The sequence below is a fragment of the Thermobia domestica genome, chromosome 18, assembly GCF_964235325.1.
Source record: "Thermobia domestica chromosome 18, izTheDome1.hap1.1, whole genome shotgun sequence".
Classification (NCBI taxonomy): Eukaryota; Metazoa; Arthropoda; class Insecta; order Zygentoma; family Lepismatidae; genus Thermobia; species Thermobia domestica.
The window spans coordinates 27867662-27884800 of NC_137471.1; the positions used below are offsets into that span (position 1 = coordinate 27867662).

At 35.0% G+C, this 17139-nt stretch overlaps 1 protein-coding gene across 1 annotated transcript in view; it reads left to right on the forward strand.

Moving 5' to 3' along the window:
- The window catches only part of LOC145675502 (syntenin-1-like), a 36024-nt gene extending 28912 nt beyond the window's left edge, over nucleotides 1-7112 (forward strand). The window contains exon 7 of the mRNA XM_081745952.1: nucleotides 5608-7112. Coding sequence (XP_081602078.1) covers nucleotides 5608-5665 — 58 coding nt within the window. The 3' untranslated portion in view covers nucleotides 5666-7112. The remainder of the gene's footprint in view (nucleotides 1-5607) is intronic.
- Nucleotides 7113-17139: the final 10027 nt, after the last annotated feature.

The window sequence follows — 17139 nt, forward strand, 5'->3', positions numbered from 1 at the left end:
GAAGAAAAACGAGCCTATGAAGTGGTCCGTTGATACGGCACACAACACCATTCACCTTCAGGCTCTCTTTCGTGCATTACATATTCATGAGGGTTTTCAGTTCCTCAAACAATACAGGTGTGCCTGTTGGCTTTCCCTGAAACATGAAAAGTTGCCTTATTTGAGAACATGAGTAACTGCAGAAGTTCCTTGTCATCATCCAGTTGTTTTGGGATCAGTTCACAAAACTCCATTGTCGTGTCTTGATCGGTTCATGTACAAATTTAATCTTGTACGGTTTGGCTTTCAAATGTTTATGCATTATCTTGCGCGACGTTGACTGAGGGATTCCCAACTTCAGCGATCGCCACAGAATCTATTTTCTTGGACTTCTCTCCAGGCTGGCGACCCACCACTTCTTTACATATTACAAACACTCCCAGTAGCCAGAAAGTTGTTGTGCCAACTCTTCTGACGTCAGGAGCGGCCGCGGTGGCTCAGTAGTAGAGCGTTCGCCTCTGGTGAATGGGTCCCTGGTTCGATCCCAGCTCGCGCCAAGTGGACTTTGTGGTGGACGAACACCGTGTGCGTGGGTTTCCTCATTCCACCATTTCATTCATTTCTCATCATCACCATCTCCTTAGCCTAGCCGGCATAATCGTGGGACGTAAAACTTAAAGGTTTCATTTCATTTTCCGGGCATCAGGAGGTACTATTTGTACACTCCTCTGAAGTTTCGCTGCACCAACACTCCTGATTACAGTTCTGCGTGCCAACACATACACTGTGTTTTCTCTTGTACCGTCGCCATTTTCGTGACCTTTGTTGTTACCAGTGTTGCCAACCTCATCATTGTGATAGTGTTACCAACCAAAAATTTACAGATCATCGCCAATTTAAAATGTATTTCACTGCAATACCATTATTTAAAAAAAAAGTTGTAAGCAATTGTTTTATAGCAAGGATTTCATAACAGCCTTATATATATATATAATAAGAATTTTTATAAGAATTATTTAAGTTTGAATATATGGATTCTTCGAGATCTCTAATCACTTACCCCTTGTTGAAAACGGTCAATATTAAGGGGTAAATTAGTGTATATAATTGTAAGAAGTTATCTTTACCTTTAGTGCGTTTAAATTTTTTCTCATCTCACCGATTAATTTCGAAGTCGTCTTCGAGGTGCTCCTTTAGAAGCGAAGTTGAACTCCTATCGTTAAGTTTTCCTACCTTGAATTCGATATAAGTCTCCATGTTTCAAAAAAGAACCAATAATAGTTCTCATATTTACTTCTTCTGGGAGTGACCTTAATGTTTGAACTTTAATACACCACTTCTTTTTGTTCGTTTTGGACTGTTAAGGAATATATCAAATCTTTTCTAAAATAGTTAAGATTATACCGAAGGCACAGAAGACAATTCAGGTTATGAAAACTTCTAGATAGGACTTCAGCTTTTTTTTTTTACTGAAGCAGCACCTCGAAGAAACCTTGAGGAATTTTAGAAGTCGACAGTAATCGGTGGAAAGATACAAAATTTAAACACACTAAAGTTCAAGATACATAATTTCTTACTAATTATATACATTTAGATACAAGTGCGTTAAGCAACGGGAGAATATAAACTTTTTCAGAAACAAATTATCTTATTTTAATTGTTATATTTTCATGATTTTTCGTGTGTATTTTCTTCGGGTCTTAAGAATTAAATCCCGTGGCAGATTTCATATTAGCGAAAGACAGGGAGTGAATTAATCTGCATCCTTAAGGGAGAAAATAATACTAACTAAAAGTCCCAATTTTAGTGGAACGTGATGTGTATTTTCTTTGGGGCTTTTCAATGGGATGTATCAAAGAAAAGTGGGTGAATTAATTCTATTTATAGAAAAAACATATTTAACTATCTTCTTCTTGTTCACCTCAGCCATAGGTTGATGGCCAATATGGAAATTTTAAACCTCTTCTCTCCCTTGGGAGAGTAGCTTTATACTTTGATAAGATTTATTCTTCGTAACTATATCTAGATATTCTGTTCTTGGTTTTCCTTCTCTTGGTCTTCCTCTTCTTGGTTTTCCTTCTGTCTTTCCCTCTATCAGCACGGTGATCCAATCGGAGTGCCGAATAAAATGGCCAAGCATTTTTTTTCCTATTACCTTCGTGATCTGTCTTCCTTGGTTAGCTCCCTTTAGTACATCTTCATTCCTTTTCCTTTCGGTCCAGGATACGCGCAGCATTCTGCGCCAACACCACATTTCAAATGCTTCCAGCTTGGATATTTCAGTTTTTTTCAATGTCCACATCTCTGATCCGTAAAGCGCAACGCTCTATACCAGAGTCTTAATAAATCGTTTTCGAACGTCCAACGACATATCTCTTGATGTTAGCAGTCCTCTTTTCCTATTGAATACTTGTTTAGCCTGCGCTATTCTGGAACTTACGTCTTTTTCACTTCTTCCGTCCAAGGATATTAGACTTTCTAAATAGGGGAACGTCTTCGATTTTCTCTCCTTCTAGCCATACGTTTGCCCTTTCCTGTCCTGCTCGTGTGCACTTTATCACTTTGGTTTTTTTCTTATTTATCTTCTTTTTGCATATTTTTTCCAGTTGGTCGTTTAAGTTTGTAAGTGCTTCCCGTAAGTCCTTTTCGTTCTCCGCTATCAATACTATGTCATCAGCAAACCTTATTGTGCTGAAGACCTGGCCATTTACTTTTACGCCTTTCTCGTTTTTATCAAAGAATTCATTCATAGCGTTTTCTATATAGACGTTGAACAGGAGAGGTGAAAGTCCACATTCTTGCTTTACTCCTTTACTTATTCTTGCTTCCTTTTGATCTCTTTCTATAACAGCTGTTTGGTTCTTATACAGTTGGTTTATTATACTTCTATCTCTGTAATCCACTTTCAAGTTCTTCAACACTTTGAACATGATATTCCAATCTACGTTGTCAAAAGCTTTTTCTATATCTACAAATGCTATCACGTAGCTTTCTTAAATGTTATCCGATGTTTATGAAATATGGCTGAGCGTCTGTGAGGTTTCCCAATGAGTTATTAATCAGGGTTAGCATGAGTTATGGGTACGGGAGAGAGTTCATTCTCAGCGTCATGAAAACTACTTATTCCACCGAAACCTTCGACTTTCTCTACACAATAAGCCAAAATCATACATCTTCATTAATCATCCTTCAGATTTTTCTTATCGCCGCACTGTTGCCATACCAAAACTAACACTACGAATTAATGTATCGAGCTGCAAAAATATTCAGGTAAACAAATGTTCAGTTTGTGTGTACTCTAAATTACTGTATTGAATCCTAAATAAGAATAATAATTTAATCCTCGAATGGCGAAATACTTTGTACAGTAGGTTATCTACATCACCTGCATAGTTCTAAATGTTCATGAACACACAAAATACTGTCACAGACTGGGTTTGACCCAAGTATTCAACTTTTGTCCGTAATTGTACTTTTAGTTCATTACTCTTCAATATGACTTGCAAAGGACAATGAAAGGAAACTAAATATTTCAAAACTCAATTATAATTAACTTTTTTTTTTTAATCTGTAAAAACTGCTGTGTAATTCAGTCTTTGAATTTGTTTCCACGTACCGAAGTCATTTACCTTACACAAATCATTCTGTAAGTTCATGCATTAACAGACATGTTAAAAAGAATATTCCTGTAGGTACATGTACATACTATTGCACTGCAAATACAGTAAGTGCTTAACCTCATTAGTTTAAAGGAAGAAAAACAAACTCCATATCCATCCGTAAAGCCCATTGAAACATTAGAATTATACTGAAGTGTATCATCTACAAAATTTCTATTAGACCAACATCTATAAAGGTAACCAAAAATGTTCTGTCGCTTGTTGTGGAGGTCTGTGTTCCATTGGCCTTCACTCCGTGAGTTGAATGCGAATGGAGATAAGGCGAAGGTCAGTTGTTGGTGTGGGTAAATCCAATATACTACCTGGTTGTGGAAGTTCAGTTACACCGTGAATTTGCGTAAGGACAGAGTGAACATGGGACCTCCACAGAGCGTCATCAGAGCATATATGCGAGTTCAGACTGGGGTCAAACGCCGCTGCAGCGGGCGAAAGATGTACCAGGCCTTTGGTGAGAATATCGTGACTCCGCGGACAGTGCAGTGGTGGTTTAGCGAGTTTAAGGACGGTGACGAAACACTCAAAGACGCACCAAGTGCCGGAAGACCAACACAGTATAAAATGAAGATCGTCAGTCAGCAATTGAGTAGAACAGTGGCCAGACATGTGAGGAACTGGGACTACAATTCAGTGTGAGTGGAGAAACTATTCGGCAGCACCTCCATCAACTTGGGAAGCACTACAAGTTGGGTCGATGGGTCCCACATGATTTGACTCCGGGCCAGAGATTTGCTTCTTTTCTGTGTCTTCTGAGGAAGTAGCCAGTTGTGGACAGGGTGTTGACATGTGATGAGAAGTTGGTCCTGTACGTAGCTCCACGGCACCGTCATCTTTGGTTAGCATCCCATGAACCGGTTCCAAAACAGCCGAAACCAGCACTGCACCAGAACAAGGTCCTCCTGTGTCTTTGGTGAACTGCTCGCGGCATCGTGTATCGGGAACTACTACCAGCTGGTCAGAGCATCAATGCAACTGTGTACTGTCACCAGTTGAGCCGTGTTCAGGAAAAACTCAAAGCTCTGGAGTCAGCACTTCTGAATCGCAAAGGGGTCCTCCTGTTACAGGACAACTCTAAGCTCCGCGTGGCTAGGATGACCCGGGACAACATTCTACGCCTTGAATGCGAAACGCTATTGCATTCGTCATACTCCCCGGACATTGCACTGTCCGATTATCATCTGTTCCATTCCTTGGACAATCACCTTTGAGGACGCCAGTTCAGATCCCCAGTAGAGGTGCAAAATGCACTTGATACCTTCTTCGTTTCACAGCCTACCAAGTTCTACCACGATGGAATCCATGGCCTTCCGAAACGTTGGCAGAAGGTCGTCGATGCTGATGGGGACTATTTTTGATCTTCCAGGTACGTCTTAGGTGACATATCGATGTTCGAAGGTGGTGAGTGAAAAAGCCACAGAACTTTCTTGGTTACCTTTTATAGAAACCTGAGGTATGTACTCACTTCATGTTTGTCAATGCTTAGTCATAATACAGTACTTAAAAATATTCTACAAACACAAATAAACATAAAATTACACGCATTAAAATGATTCCCCGTAAACTCTAGTCTTTCATTTCATCATAAACAAAAAGTTCATGGATATTAATGTAAAAATTATCAGTATCTTAAAAAAAAGTCAGTTATTGCTATAAATGCGACCTCTCGCGTACGTCCCTTAATATGTTAATCATAAATAACTTATAACATAACATAACATAAACACAATACATGTTTTAATAGTTTAAGCTTTTATCTAGTGTGTTTTATCTTTGGTATTCCTGTTAAAACTATATTGACATTCGATAATCCGGCACGGCTTTAGTCCTTAAGGTGCCGGATTAAAGAGCGTTTATTGTGTTAATGTGATTATTTGCATATCTTGTAGAAATAGTTACTTCGTCTCAGAATTGATTATAAACTTTTTTTTTTTTAATTACTTTTACGTTTCAGGATGTCGACAAGTCTGCTCAAGGGATTGATGGATCATTCCACTCCTGAAGACTTGTAAACAGCTTCGTCAGTTGTCACCCAGTTACTACGCTGAGGAACAATAATGAGTCCTAATTAATTCTGATTCAGAGGTGATATTGTATCTGCACACAGTCTAACAATACAGAATGTTTAATCGAAGAAGACGCTATACGTTCTTAATCTTTAAAAAAAAAAAAAAAGTATATATACACTTTTTCTAACAATTTTTTATACAGTATGTAAACATTTAGTTGATAAGGAATAATCACTTCGTATTCAGTGTGATTAAATATTTGTGTAATACATACGTATATATTAATTAATATATGTGATTTTTACTATGCCATTATTGTGTTTTGAAAAATATGTACCTTGTTGAAGAAAAAGTGTTCATTAAGAGATGCCTTCTTAAGTTTTAAGATATGTTGATAATGTTGACAGTATATATATATATAATAAAATGAATATAAATATAATATATTAAAAGAAAATCAGACTTTGTATTTAATGTTACGTGGCTTTCTGTTAATTTTAGTGATTTTGTTTATTTCAATGTGTTAATAGTTTTCTTTCTCTTGTAATTATAGATTAGAATATTTTAACACTTTCTGTTCCCTTTTTTTTTCTGATCCCTATAATTACTTCAGCATTTTATCACTGAATTTCCTCCGCTAGATGTATCTTGAAAGTAATTTCGTTTTAGTATTGTGCATATAAGTAAGCAAACACGTAATTTAGCTCTTCTATAAATACAGTAAAAAAAAAAAAAAAAAAAAAAAAAAATCGTAGATACAATGGGAAAACGATCATTTTTTTAAATTTCCAGTAAAGAAAATGTAAAACTTTTGTATTGTTCTAATCGATCCGTTGAATAAACCACAGAATTATCTTTATATTCGAGAAATACACACGTACTACTACTAGATCATATTTATCTTCCAGCATCTAAGAAGAATTAAAAGCCACGAATTTTCAAAACAAGAGTGGCCAAATCTTCTGGTACAACTTAAGGAGAAAATTTGTTGTACTTTTTGACACAGAAAGTGTTGGTTATTTTGTAAATATTTGCAGTAATAGTACACTATATAAAATTATGTGTATTTTTACTGATGATCAGATCGTACTTAAAAGTGAAACTTATAAATTCGAAATCAAATGTTATATGGGTAAAATTATGAAGAAATATGGTGTAAAGTTAATTACATATATAGTAAACTGGACTAAAAATGCTTTTTTACAGCAGTAATACTTGTTATTATTACTTGATCAGGTAGAATTGTAACCTTTTTTGCTGTCAGCGGCAGTTTCGAGTTTTCGTAGAATTTAATCATCTACACCCTAATCACTAGAATGCAGAAGATCGGAAAAAAAAAAATCTTTCAATTCCGTCCTTACAAGCAAAAATAAGTACAGTCATGTTCAAAAGTTGTGTAGTATTTATATCCTTGCAAAGATTTGTCCTAGCTTGCAAATTAGAAAAAGAATTAATTTCGAAAGCTTATAATAAAGATTTCAGAGCCAACGAAGAAACAATTAAGTGTTTGTTACCAAGATCGTGAGATCTACGCTCTGAAACAATAAGCATTGCACTATTTTTGAACATGAGTGTACTTCGTAACAGATTCAGTTATTTAAGGTTCTATTGTGGAAAATCAAATTTTTATTGATTTTTGAGTAATGGTTGTCTTTTTAAATAATAATAATAATAATGCAGAATATAATCGTACAATAAATGTGCAACAAGAACACGAAATTACAGTTTTAGAGTTGTGTTAAAAAAAATAAAAAAAAATCAAAGCAAAATTGAACTGATTCATAAACAGTTTAATAGACTGATTTCAAGAGAATATAGTAGTTGTTTCAATTTATTGATTTGTTTAATTCACGTAATTTACGGGGGAAAATGTGTGGTGATATTTGTAAATCTTGTTCTTGGTAAGTGTAACATCCCATCAGCCAGTAGAAACAAAAAGCGGAGACGAATAGCTTGCCCCGCCCCCCTTTTTTTAAGTTAGTAAAATTAGAAATACTTAAAATGTTGTTGATTTTCCATATAATAGGCGGACATTTTAAGCAGAATTTAAGATATTTTGTATTACAGATATTATTATCTAGTGATGTTACAGCGTGAGGAATGGAAGGATATGTTCCTTCTAATAAGCCAAAGAAATTAATATTCAGTTTTGCATTTATTTAAAGACGTAAGATTTATCGCAAAAAAGAAAAAGGTAATAATTCGTAGATGTGATACTAACTTAGACTGTAAAATTACGCAGAATATACGTTAAAAAGCAACGCAGATAACCTGCATACATAAGTAATTATGTATAGTTTGTTTTTCTTCATTCATATATAAGCACTTTTTTTAGTTCATGATTTGTTCATTATTTCCTTCAAGGTTACAGCTAGAAAACGCTAAAATTATCTGAGACAAAAGATATACGATTATCTCTCAATCAAAGGTGGCGTCACTTTTAGGCAATTTGATCTTTAAAATTTTGTGTCCCGATATTTCTTCTCAGTATGCTGAGTAATTTGTACATATTAAATTTATTGCTCCAATGTAAACTTAAAATTCTTTGGTAGACGTCGCCTCTACATCACTGTACAGTCCGCAGCAGAAAAACCTGCAACATGAGTATGTAAGTTTATTGTGAAACGACGAAGTCTTTTGTTCCAAAATAAATGTGCATGGGAGGACGCCGAGGTTTCTCCTGGCGTGATTCGTGCCACTTAGACGTTATGTTGATTCCTTGCGCTGTTAGACGTAGTTTCACAATAAACTTACATTCTCATGTTGCAGGTCTTTTGCTGCGGACTGTACAATTTTAGTTATACAGAAATCAGCAGTACCTTGTTCATCGGTTTTCAGTATATCAAACTTCAGTTCAGCAAAGTTATTTCACTGTTATTTGCATTCACGTTTGAATACCATCTGAGAAAAAAGTTTGAAATTGTCTTAACCTTGTAAAGGGTTATTCATTGAATTTTTGTTGTATACTGTACGTTTGAAATCCATACTTCATCGCAATTTATACATTATAAAAATCAGAAAAGATTAAAATAAAACTATGCAGGAGATATTTCTTCTAATAAAATAAAATAATAAAAAAAGACTGATGTACATTACAAAGATGGTGGTTGATTTCTTCTGGGAAATTGTAGCCGGTGATTGGTGCGTATGAAAAGGGTGATTGGTGTGTATTAAAATAATTAATGAACACCATACACAAATATAGATAATTACTTTGAACGACAATACGGTGTCAGACCTGACCAATGCTACTTCATGATCCTTCAAAATCGTTAACTGTGAACGTTTAATGTGTCTTCGAATTTCACTTCGTCAAAGCATCCGTGTTTACGTTAAAATTTAGGATTGAAAGTTAAAATATAAGGAAGTAAAAGGGATTGCGCATGGTTAACAAATGTTAAGACTTGTAAGTTTGAAAATGATTAGTCTTTATTGAAACATTGTGTTAATTCAAAATGGTGTCACTTGGCAAACATCCTCACTAAAAATGGCGTCCGTCTCTTGCGTGCAAATATCTTGTTCATTCAAAATGGTGTTACGTGTTCTGAAATATGTTAATTTGAATAGTCAATTGGCGCCAAATATCTGAATTCAAAATGGTGTCACCTGTTTTTAAAATAAGGCTATTAATTCAAAATTGCTCCACCTGTCTTCAACTCCAGTGCTTCAGTGAGAGTTATTCCTATGTAGAATTGATAAGTATGCTTCCATCTTTGCACAATATTTAACTCTTCTCTCTGAATTTGTCTAAAACTTATTACTTTGACAAAAATCTACAAAAGTTCGATAAAATGTAGGTATTGAGTTAGTTATTTTTAAAAAATGTAAATAAAAAATTAAATTATTCCGTCATTATCTTTCTGTCCTTTAAGCGCTACGTCAATTACCATAATGTTATATGTCGTTTCATAAGTAAATATGAATATTTGTGTTTTTGTATATTCGTTTTAAGTGGGTGGAAATGGAAAGGTTAAAAAAAAATATATGTATTGTTTTGCAATTATAACACAAGTGTTGATTTTTTTTCTTCGCTAAACAAAAGTTCAATGTGGGAACACCATTTTCGTAGTAATAAAACACACGTGTTTTACAGCTGTCTTGTAAATGTTAATACCATGGTGATACGGTGTCAAATATATATGTATTCGTGTATATATATGTATATATGTTTAAAACGTCCTGGTGATGGAATAAATACAGGCACTGATATTTAAACAAGTAAATATAAATCAATAGATTGTTCGATATATCTTTTTAAACTTTAGATCTTCAAATATCTTTACTAAGAGAAGCCAATATTTTGCAAGTGAGATGTGAATAGCAAGGAAAATACTCAAATTTATGCATCCAAAATGCGGAAAAATGGAGTTGTTGTGTATTTATCGCTTGATTTTATGCAGTTGTATATAAAATATGATATTGAGCTAAAACATAAAGAAGGATTCTGAAATAATTGCTAAGACTACAGGTACTGAAGGCGTTTAATTACTGGAATAGAGACTCAACTTCCAAACCTCGAGCGGCTAGTCAACGGAGTGTAGAGAGAAGAGAAATTTCAGAGAGAAATTCGGTCGTGGGTCACTGTCGGCCATTTTGAATGTAAACATTCAAAATGGCTGACAGTGACACACGACTGGACTTCTCTCTACACTACGTCGACAAGCCTTCCGCGGCTTGAAAGCTGTCTCTATTTAGTCTTTTCAGTACGTTTGTATTCTGAACAATCATATATTATACATAAGGGAGAGGAGAAATGAATATAAATGTGGTGTTGACTGATATCAGGAAGATTTTGCAGACTTCCGTTTGGCAGTGTTGTTGAAAATTTTAGAAGCCAAAGAAATAACTTTGTTAGGTGATTTTTACAACGGCTTGGTTTGTTGGAAAATTTTTCAACTTATAATTTGGTTTTCATTTTGAGTTAAGCGTCCCATTCATCAGCAAGGGTATGTGAGAGCTTAACACGAGATCCCAATCACATGAGCTCCCCACTGGAATCGAACCCTGGTCTACGGCAAAAGCGCTTAGCCATGATGAAGCTCTTCAAAATAGAATCAATTGAATTTCATTATCAGTAGAATTTTTAATTTTATACACAAAATTTGCTGTTGTAATTTACTTCTGCATAAATTAAGCTCTTTCAATCTTAGAATTTTTTGTTTTAATCACACGTGATCAGAAGCAATTCATTGATTGAAGATAATGGGGCAGATCTCCAAAAAGAACAGTAGTTTAATGTAAAATCCTTGCTCACTGATAATACTTTTTTTCGCTTCATATAATCCAAAATTGAATTATTGTAGACAACATCGTAAATCATTATCCTCATCAAGTGAAAAAAAAAATAGAATCGCTATAGAAATTGAGAGTATGTACGGCAAACTAGTCTATACATTATGACATTTCGTAATACTTAGATTTAAATAAAATATGATAATTATTTCGAATAATAATTAATAATCATGACATTCGTGTGTGATAAATTATGGTAGTCGTAATTTGGAAATACAGTAAACTTTATGTTGGCCACATGGTTAATTTGTCCACTTTATAATTTGGATAATTTCTGTGAAAATTAAAAAATAGCCAACTTAATCAGGCCTCACTGTTGTTGTTTTCGAAGTTGGCCATTGTGTAAGTTACTTTTCGTGTGACATCCATGGGTGGCCAACTTAATATGCCAAATTAGTCATATTTCAATGTATTGCCTCTCAAGTTGGACATTTTTTGTGAAAAACACAGGTGGCCAACTGAGGACTTTATCGTTATATAGGGTTTACTGTACTGTCACTTCATTTGAGGTTTCTACATCTATATTTACAGGACAGATTAATCATATAATCAGTGGCCAACTTTAAAGATTTTACTGTAAATATATATGCTCAGATTTAACAGAGCAGGGTATTTTTAATTGTAGCCGTTGAAAAAATAAATAAATTTACCGTAATCTATAGTTACGGAAATACTGGGTAATATGTATTAATGAGCAAAATGTACAGCATATATGTGCTAACTATTTTGTATGCTATGTTCCTTAGTATGTATTAACAAAAAGTAAAAGTGTAATTTGCAGCACACTGAATTTGAAACCACTATGTGCTTGCTGTCACGTGCCATGCTGTGAATGTATGTATTATTATTATTTTCCAATAAAGAAGTCTGTTTATACATAAAAAAACAATATTATGCTTGATTGAATACTGTTGAGAGTAGTATGTACAGAATATCTGTATGAAAATGTTGATGGAGTTCGTAACCATGAACTTTTCATCGGCTGCTTTCGACACTGTATATTTTTGTAAGAAACATCATGTTTGAAAAAACATCCAACCTGTGAAGATTTGTTCAAATTAGATCTCAGTAATTAACCATTTCGGCCCTGGCGGTAACATCTGTGTACATCATATTTTAAGATTACTATAAGTAATCTGGAGGATTCAAAATTGCTGGGTTTTCATGTCAGTATTCTTTGAACTTCTCTAAATCATTTTTCGCTATTTATCTTGCGCTTTCATAATTTGTCAGGTAGCTACACGCATTTCTTGTAGAGTAGTTGCAGGGGCTATCACAATGGATGAAGCTCAACCACGTAGGCTGTTTTATTCTTGGCGAAACAAACTATTTGCAACAAATCATCCTCCTGCTTTAGTGATGTGTTTTGAGTTTCTGAACTGTGTAGATCACAATGATATGTTCGGTTAATGCCTTTTTGTATTTTTATATGTATTTCAACCCTATTGCACGCAAATTTTACGTCAATATAATTCTCTAAATATGACACCTGCATATAAAATGACGGTTGTATTTCATTTGCTAAGTCAAAAAGAACAATAAGAGAAAATAAAAATAAAATCGATGAGTACACAAAAAATCAGGGCTGAAAGGGTGTACATATTGTGTAGATACCAGTGTTACCAACAGTGTAGGGTATTGATCTTTGATTCCAGAATTAATATTGTGTAGATACCAGTGTTGCCAACAGTGTAGGGTATTGATCTTTGATTCCAGAATTAATATTGTGTAGATACCAGTGTTACCAACAGTGTAGGGTATTGATCTTTGATTCCAGAATTAATATTGTGTAGATACCAGTGTCACCAACAGTGTAGGGTATTGATCTTTGATTCCAAAATTAATATTGTGTAGATACCAGTGTTACCAACAGTGTAGGGTATTGATCTTTGATTCCAGAATTAATATTGTGTAGATACCAGTGTTACCAACAGTGTAGGGTATTGATCTTTGATTCGAGAATTAATATTGTGTAGATACCAGTGTTACCAACAGTGTAGGGTATTGATCTTTGATTCCAGAATTAATATTGTGTAGATACCAGTGTTACCAACAGTGTAGGGTGTTGAACTTTGATTCCAGTTACAAGAAAAATATCAACGATACATCTGTTGGAATGATAACGGGTGTTCCGCAAAGAACGCAACTTTTGAATGCAATAATAAACAAATTTATGAATAAAATTAAGTAATTCACATATTTTCTGTAGTGTATGCTACCTGTGAATATGTATGAAAGTACGGAAATGCCCTCCACGACTCTGCAGGCTCACACTCGTTGTTTCGATAATATTTTTCGGCATACTTGCACCTCTAATTCTGAAATTACACGCTGAATCTAGGCTTTGAGCGCTGGAAGTAATCGTGGTTTGTTGACGTACACATGAGATTTCAGATATCCCCTCAGAAAGGAATCACATGGTGTCAAATCACAAGATCTGGGTGGCCATTTCACGTCACCCGGCCAGGGAACCTCTTGTAACAAGTCCCTTGTTGCAATCAATATGTGATAGAATGCGCTATTCGGTGCTCCGTGTCTACTATCCACAAATACAATCAGATGAAAATCATGTAACGTGGCACCAACGTACTAGAACAGAAAGAGCGGGCATTTCAAAAGTTGCGTTCGTTTCGGGACACCCTTTACAAACCAGATACAATGTAAGTTTCATATATTGCGAATGTCTTGGTAGACACTCACGTGTTTCAGTACGTCGAAAGTTGAATGGAGTAGCTAATACATTTTACAAGAATAAGGTGTGACATGGTCCCGTTTAATATTTGATCCCGTATTTTTACACTCATTGTCTGTACAACATTCTTCTGCTTCTTTATATCTACAGTGCAATTGATACTACTTGTCTCTTGTGACAGCTCGCTGCACGCACGTGGTTCTCAATGCTGCGTTGCCAGCTTTTACGTCGAGTATTGAAACTACACGAGTAGTATACACGAAATACGAAGTTATTCACTGCAAATAAATCTCAGTTTTATAAAATTAAATTCCACAAAAGAGAACTAAAAAGAATACTCTCAATAACCAGCAGGTTCACTACTCAAGTCGGCATTCAACTAAAACAATGTGCATTTGTTTATATTCAAACTGGCAACGTGCGGAGAGGGTGGAATGTTTAGCACTGCAGAACGAGAGAAATGAGCCACTATAATTGGCAGAACGTGCTGTTGCCACAGAAACAGACCTTCTTGGCTGATTGTTATGACCACGTGCAGGAGAGAAAAAACAGAAGAAAGCAACTGTCACAAGGGACAAGTTGTATCAATTGAATTATAGATTCAATTCAAGTGTTTTCCTTCACAGTTGCCACCGTCCGTAGGCATGACAATGCGAGAGTTTAGTTTTATAGTTAAATTTTATTACAAACTCCTGCAGCTAACCTCAGGATTGAACAGAATGAAACTTTTTTACTTTTTAAGACTTCTAAACTGTGCTATGCATAAGCTTCGTAAGTTATAGAAGGGCTATGTCCGTCTGTCTGTCTGTTGACAAGTATCAGAGCAGAAGCAGTGAGAGAGATCGAGAAGCGGTATTTTGTTATCGATTCAGCGTCCTAAGAATAGTTTCACCTCTCCCGTTAAATCTCTATTCAAACCGGAAGTGGTAGACATCAACCATTTCCGGTTTCGACGCTTACCACCATAGAATAAAAACAGATCAGATTGGGTGCAACGATATTTATATTTTCTCGATCCGTGTATATAAATTTGCTTCTGAATTCTACGTTCATTCGAAAAAAAAAAAAATAATTTATAATAGTAAACTGATTAATGATGATTTTATAAATTTTGTATTTCAAGCTTGTATTACTTTTTTTTCTTTCTTTTTTTGCAATAACGATTCGCTTTTGTTTGTGATTGTTTAGAAACGAGATAGAACGAGCTTTTTATATATAGAAAGTGATGGACTTTCTATCGAATGTTAGTAAAAAAATAAGTTTAAAAATGTAGGTGAGTTCAAATAATCTTTTAAAAGCTAATATATGAAATTTTGATCACTCTGGTATATGTTTTCTTGGCACCTATTGTTTAAGCAATTTTTAAAACGATAAAAAAAGGACAAAATATCGAACTTGGTGAACTGGTAGGTTATAAGTAGAGACATGATTTTGTGGTAAATAAAAATTCGTAATTTAGTTGTAAAAAATATGCGTAAAGCGGGATAAAATAGGTGAGTGAAAATTCCATGTAAGAACACTATTTTCGTTGGCAATTACAGTTACCTTTTTATTTCACCTTAATTTCCGCTCATCAATCATCATGACATGAGTTCATGCATGACTATATTAAACAGTATTTGAGTTTTTAAAAATAACACTGACCATCCTCATTGAATAAAAACATCATTTAAAGAAAAAAGCACGCAACATAGAACATTAATAGAAAAAAAAAATCACTTTAGTGTTCGCAGTCTACTTACGGAAATAACACGTAAGCATTGTTCTTTTCTCGGTAACAGAAGTTCTTTTTGTGATTTTTCGCTTTCATTCTGCTTCACACACGAATCGCGTCGCTTCCAGGCTAGTCTAATATTACAAAATTTACACATAACAACTACTCTTTGTGCATCAAAAACGTAGTAACCATGATCATTTTAAATTCTTGTGCTCTATCGAAAAATGTGATTTTCAGCATTGTACCGATTTGCTTTGCCGTTCAGAAGTACGCGAGGCAAATCTGGAACCACACTCGTTGCACCCAAGAAAAACACAACTGAGGGAGGGCTGGTGCCAGACATCCGACAGTTCCATATTTCATTGTGGTAGACAAATGACGAACTAGTAGAGTTTACTCATGGTCAAGGGAGAAATAATGGTAATGATTAAATCATAAAAGCGTTGAAAAATTGTCACTTACGCGTAAATTTCGTGGAATATCGAGACTTGTTGCAAATTTCGCTAATTCGACAGAATTTCGCGTTTAATCGCTAGTGTTGTATGGCCTAACAAATAATGAAAACATATATTTTGGGTACACAATATTTTCATACAAAACTGATACATTTTGCGTTTTCGTGTGTCATCAAAAAATAATGTCTCTAGTTATAGCGGATTTTTTTTTTCAATCAATTCAGCGTCTCGACAATAAATCAACCGCAACACTATACAAAAACCGGAAATGGTTGAAATTTAGTACTTACAGGTTTCAATATTGATTTCCATAGAGCAAAAATTATGAAAGATGTCGAGAAGCGGCTTTATGCAGTCTATTCAGCGTCATAAGAATGTGTTTCATCTCCTTCATTAAGCTTCTATTCAAACCGGAAGTGGTAGAAATAAACCATTCACGGTTTCAAATTTTATAGGCATAGAAAAAGCGGTAACAGCGATAAGCAGCTTTTTGCAATCGAGCCAGCGTCTGAAGTGAACATATTACCGAAACAGGAAGGGGTTGAAATTTACTTGGGTCGATGCATAAGTTCATGCGGTTCTTATACATGTAGTTTATATTTTATTTTTATTCTGCTGTTCTGTTACGAGTGTAAGAATACATTGCATACATTTACTGTCATTCACATTAACTCACAATCACTCAGTGATGTATTCATCTTCACTATCTATGATCTTCTGCCAAAGTTCAGGTAGTAGTTCAATGCCTCGCCTGTAGAACTGTTTTGGTTTAGACTGGAAGAAATCTGTTAGCCATTGGTCAAGAGAAGCTTTTCTGACCTGTTCTTTCAGCAATTGCTGCACAAATTGTTCTCGCAGCTTGTGCTGCACTGGATCCTCGGTTAAACTCGAAGAGTAAAATGAGCACAGAAATGATCACTTTTCTCAACTTTGACATTCCATATTAGTTGGTCTGAAATATATATACAATAATACGTTCACAATCAAGAAAACCTGTGTTTCACAACACACAAACTCCAAACTAGGGTAAAACAACGGAATAACGATAAACATCAATAATTCTTTCCGTGTAAGTGATCCAAAAGCTTTTTTTTTGGGGGGGGGGGGGCTACGGATTCAGCGTCCCGAGAATGGTTTACTCTCGAGTTTTATGTATCTGTTCAAACTGGAGGTGGTGAAAATCAACTATTTCCAGTTAAAGTGTATTTCTTCTATACGTGGGCAGTTCGGCAAATTCTTTAAACTTCCTCTGCTTGATTTTACAACAGTATCTTTTCCTCCCCATATCCCTCTTTTGACCGCATTTACGGGTTGCAATGTC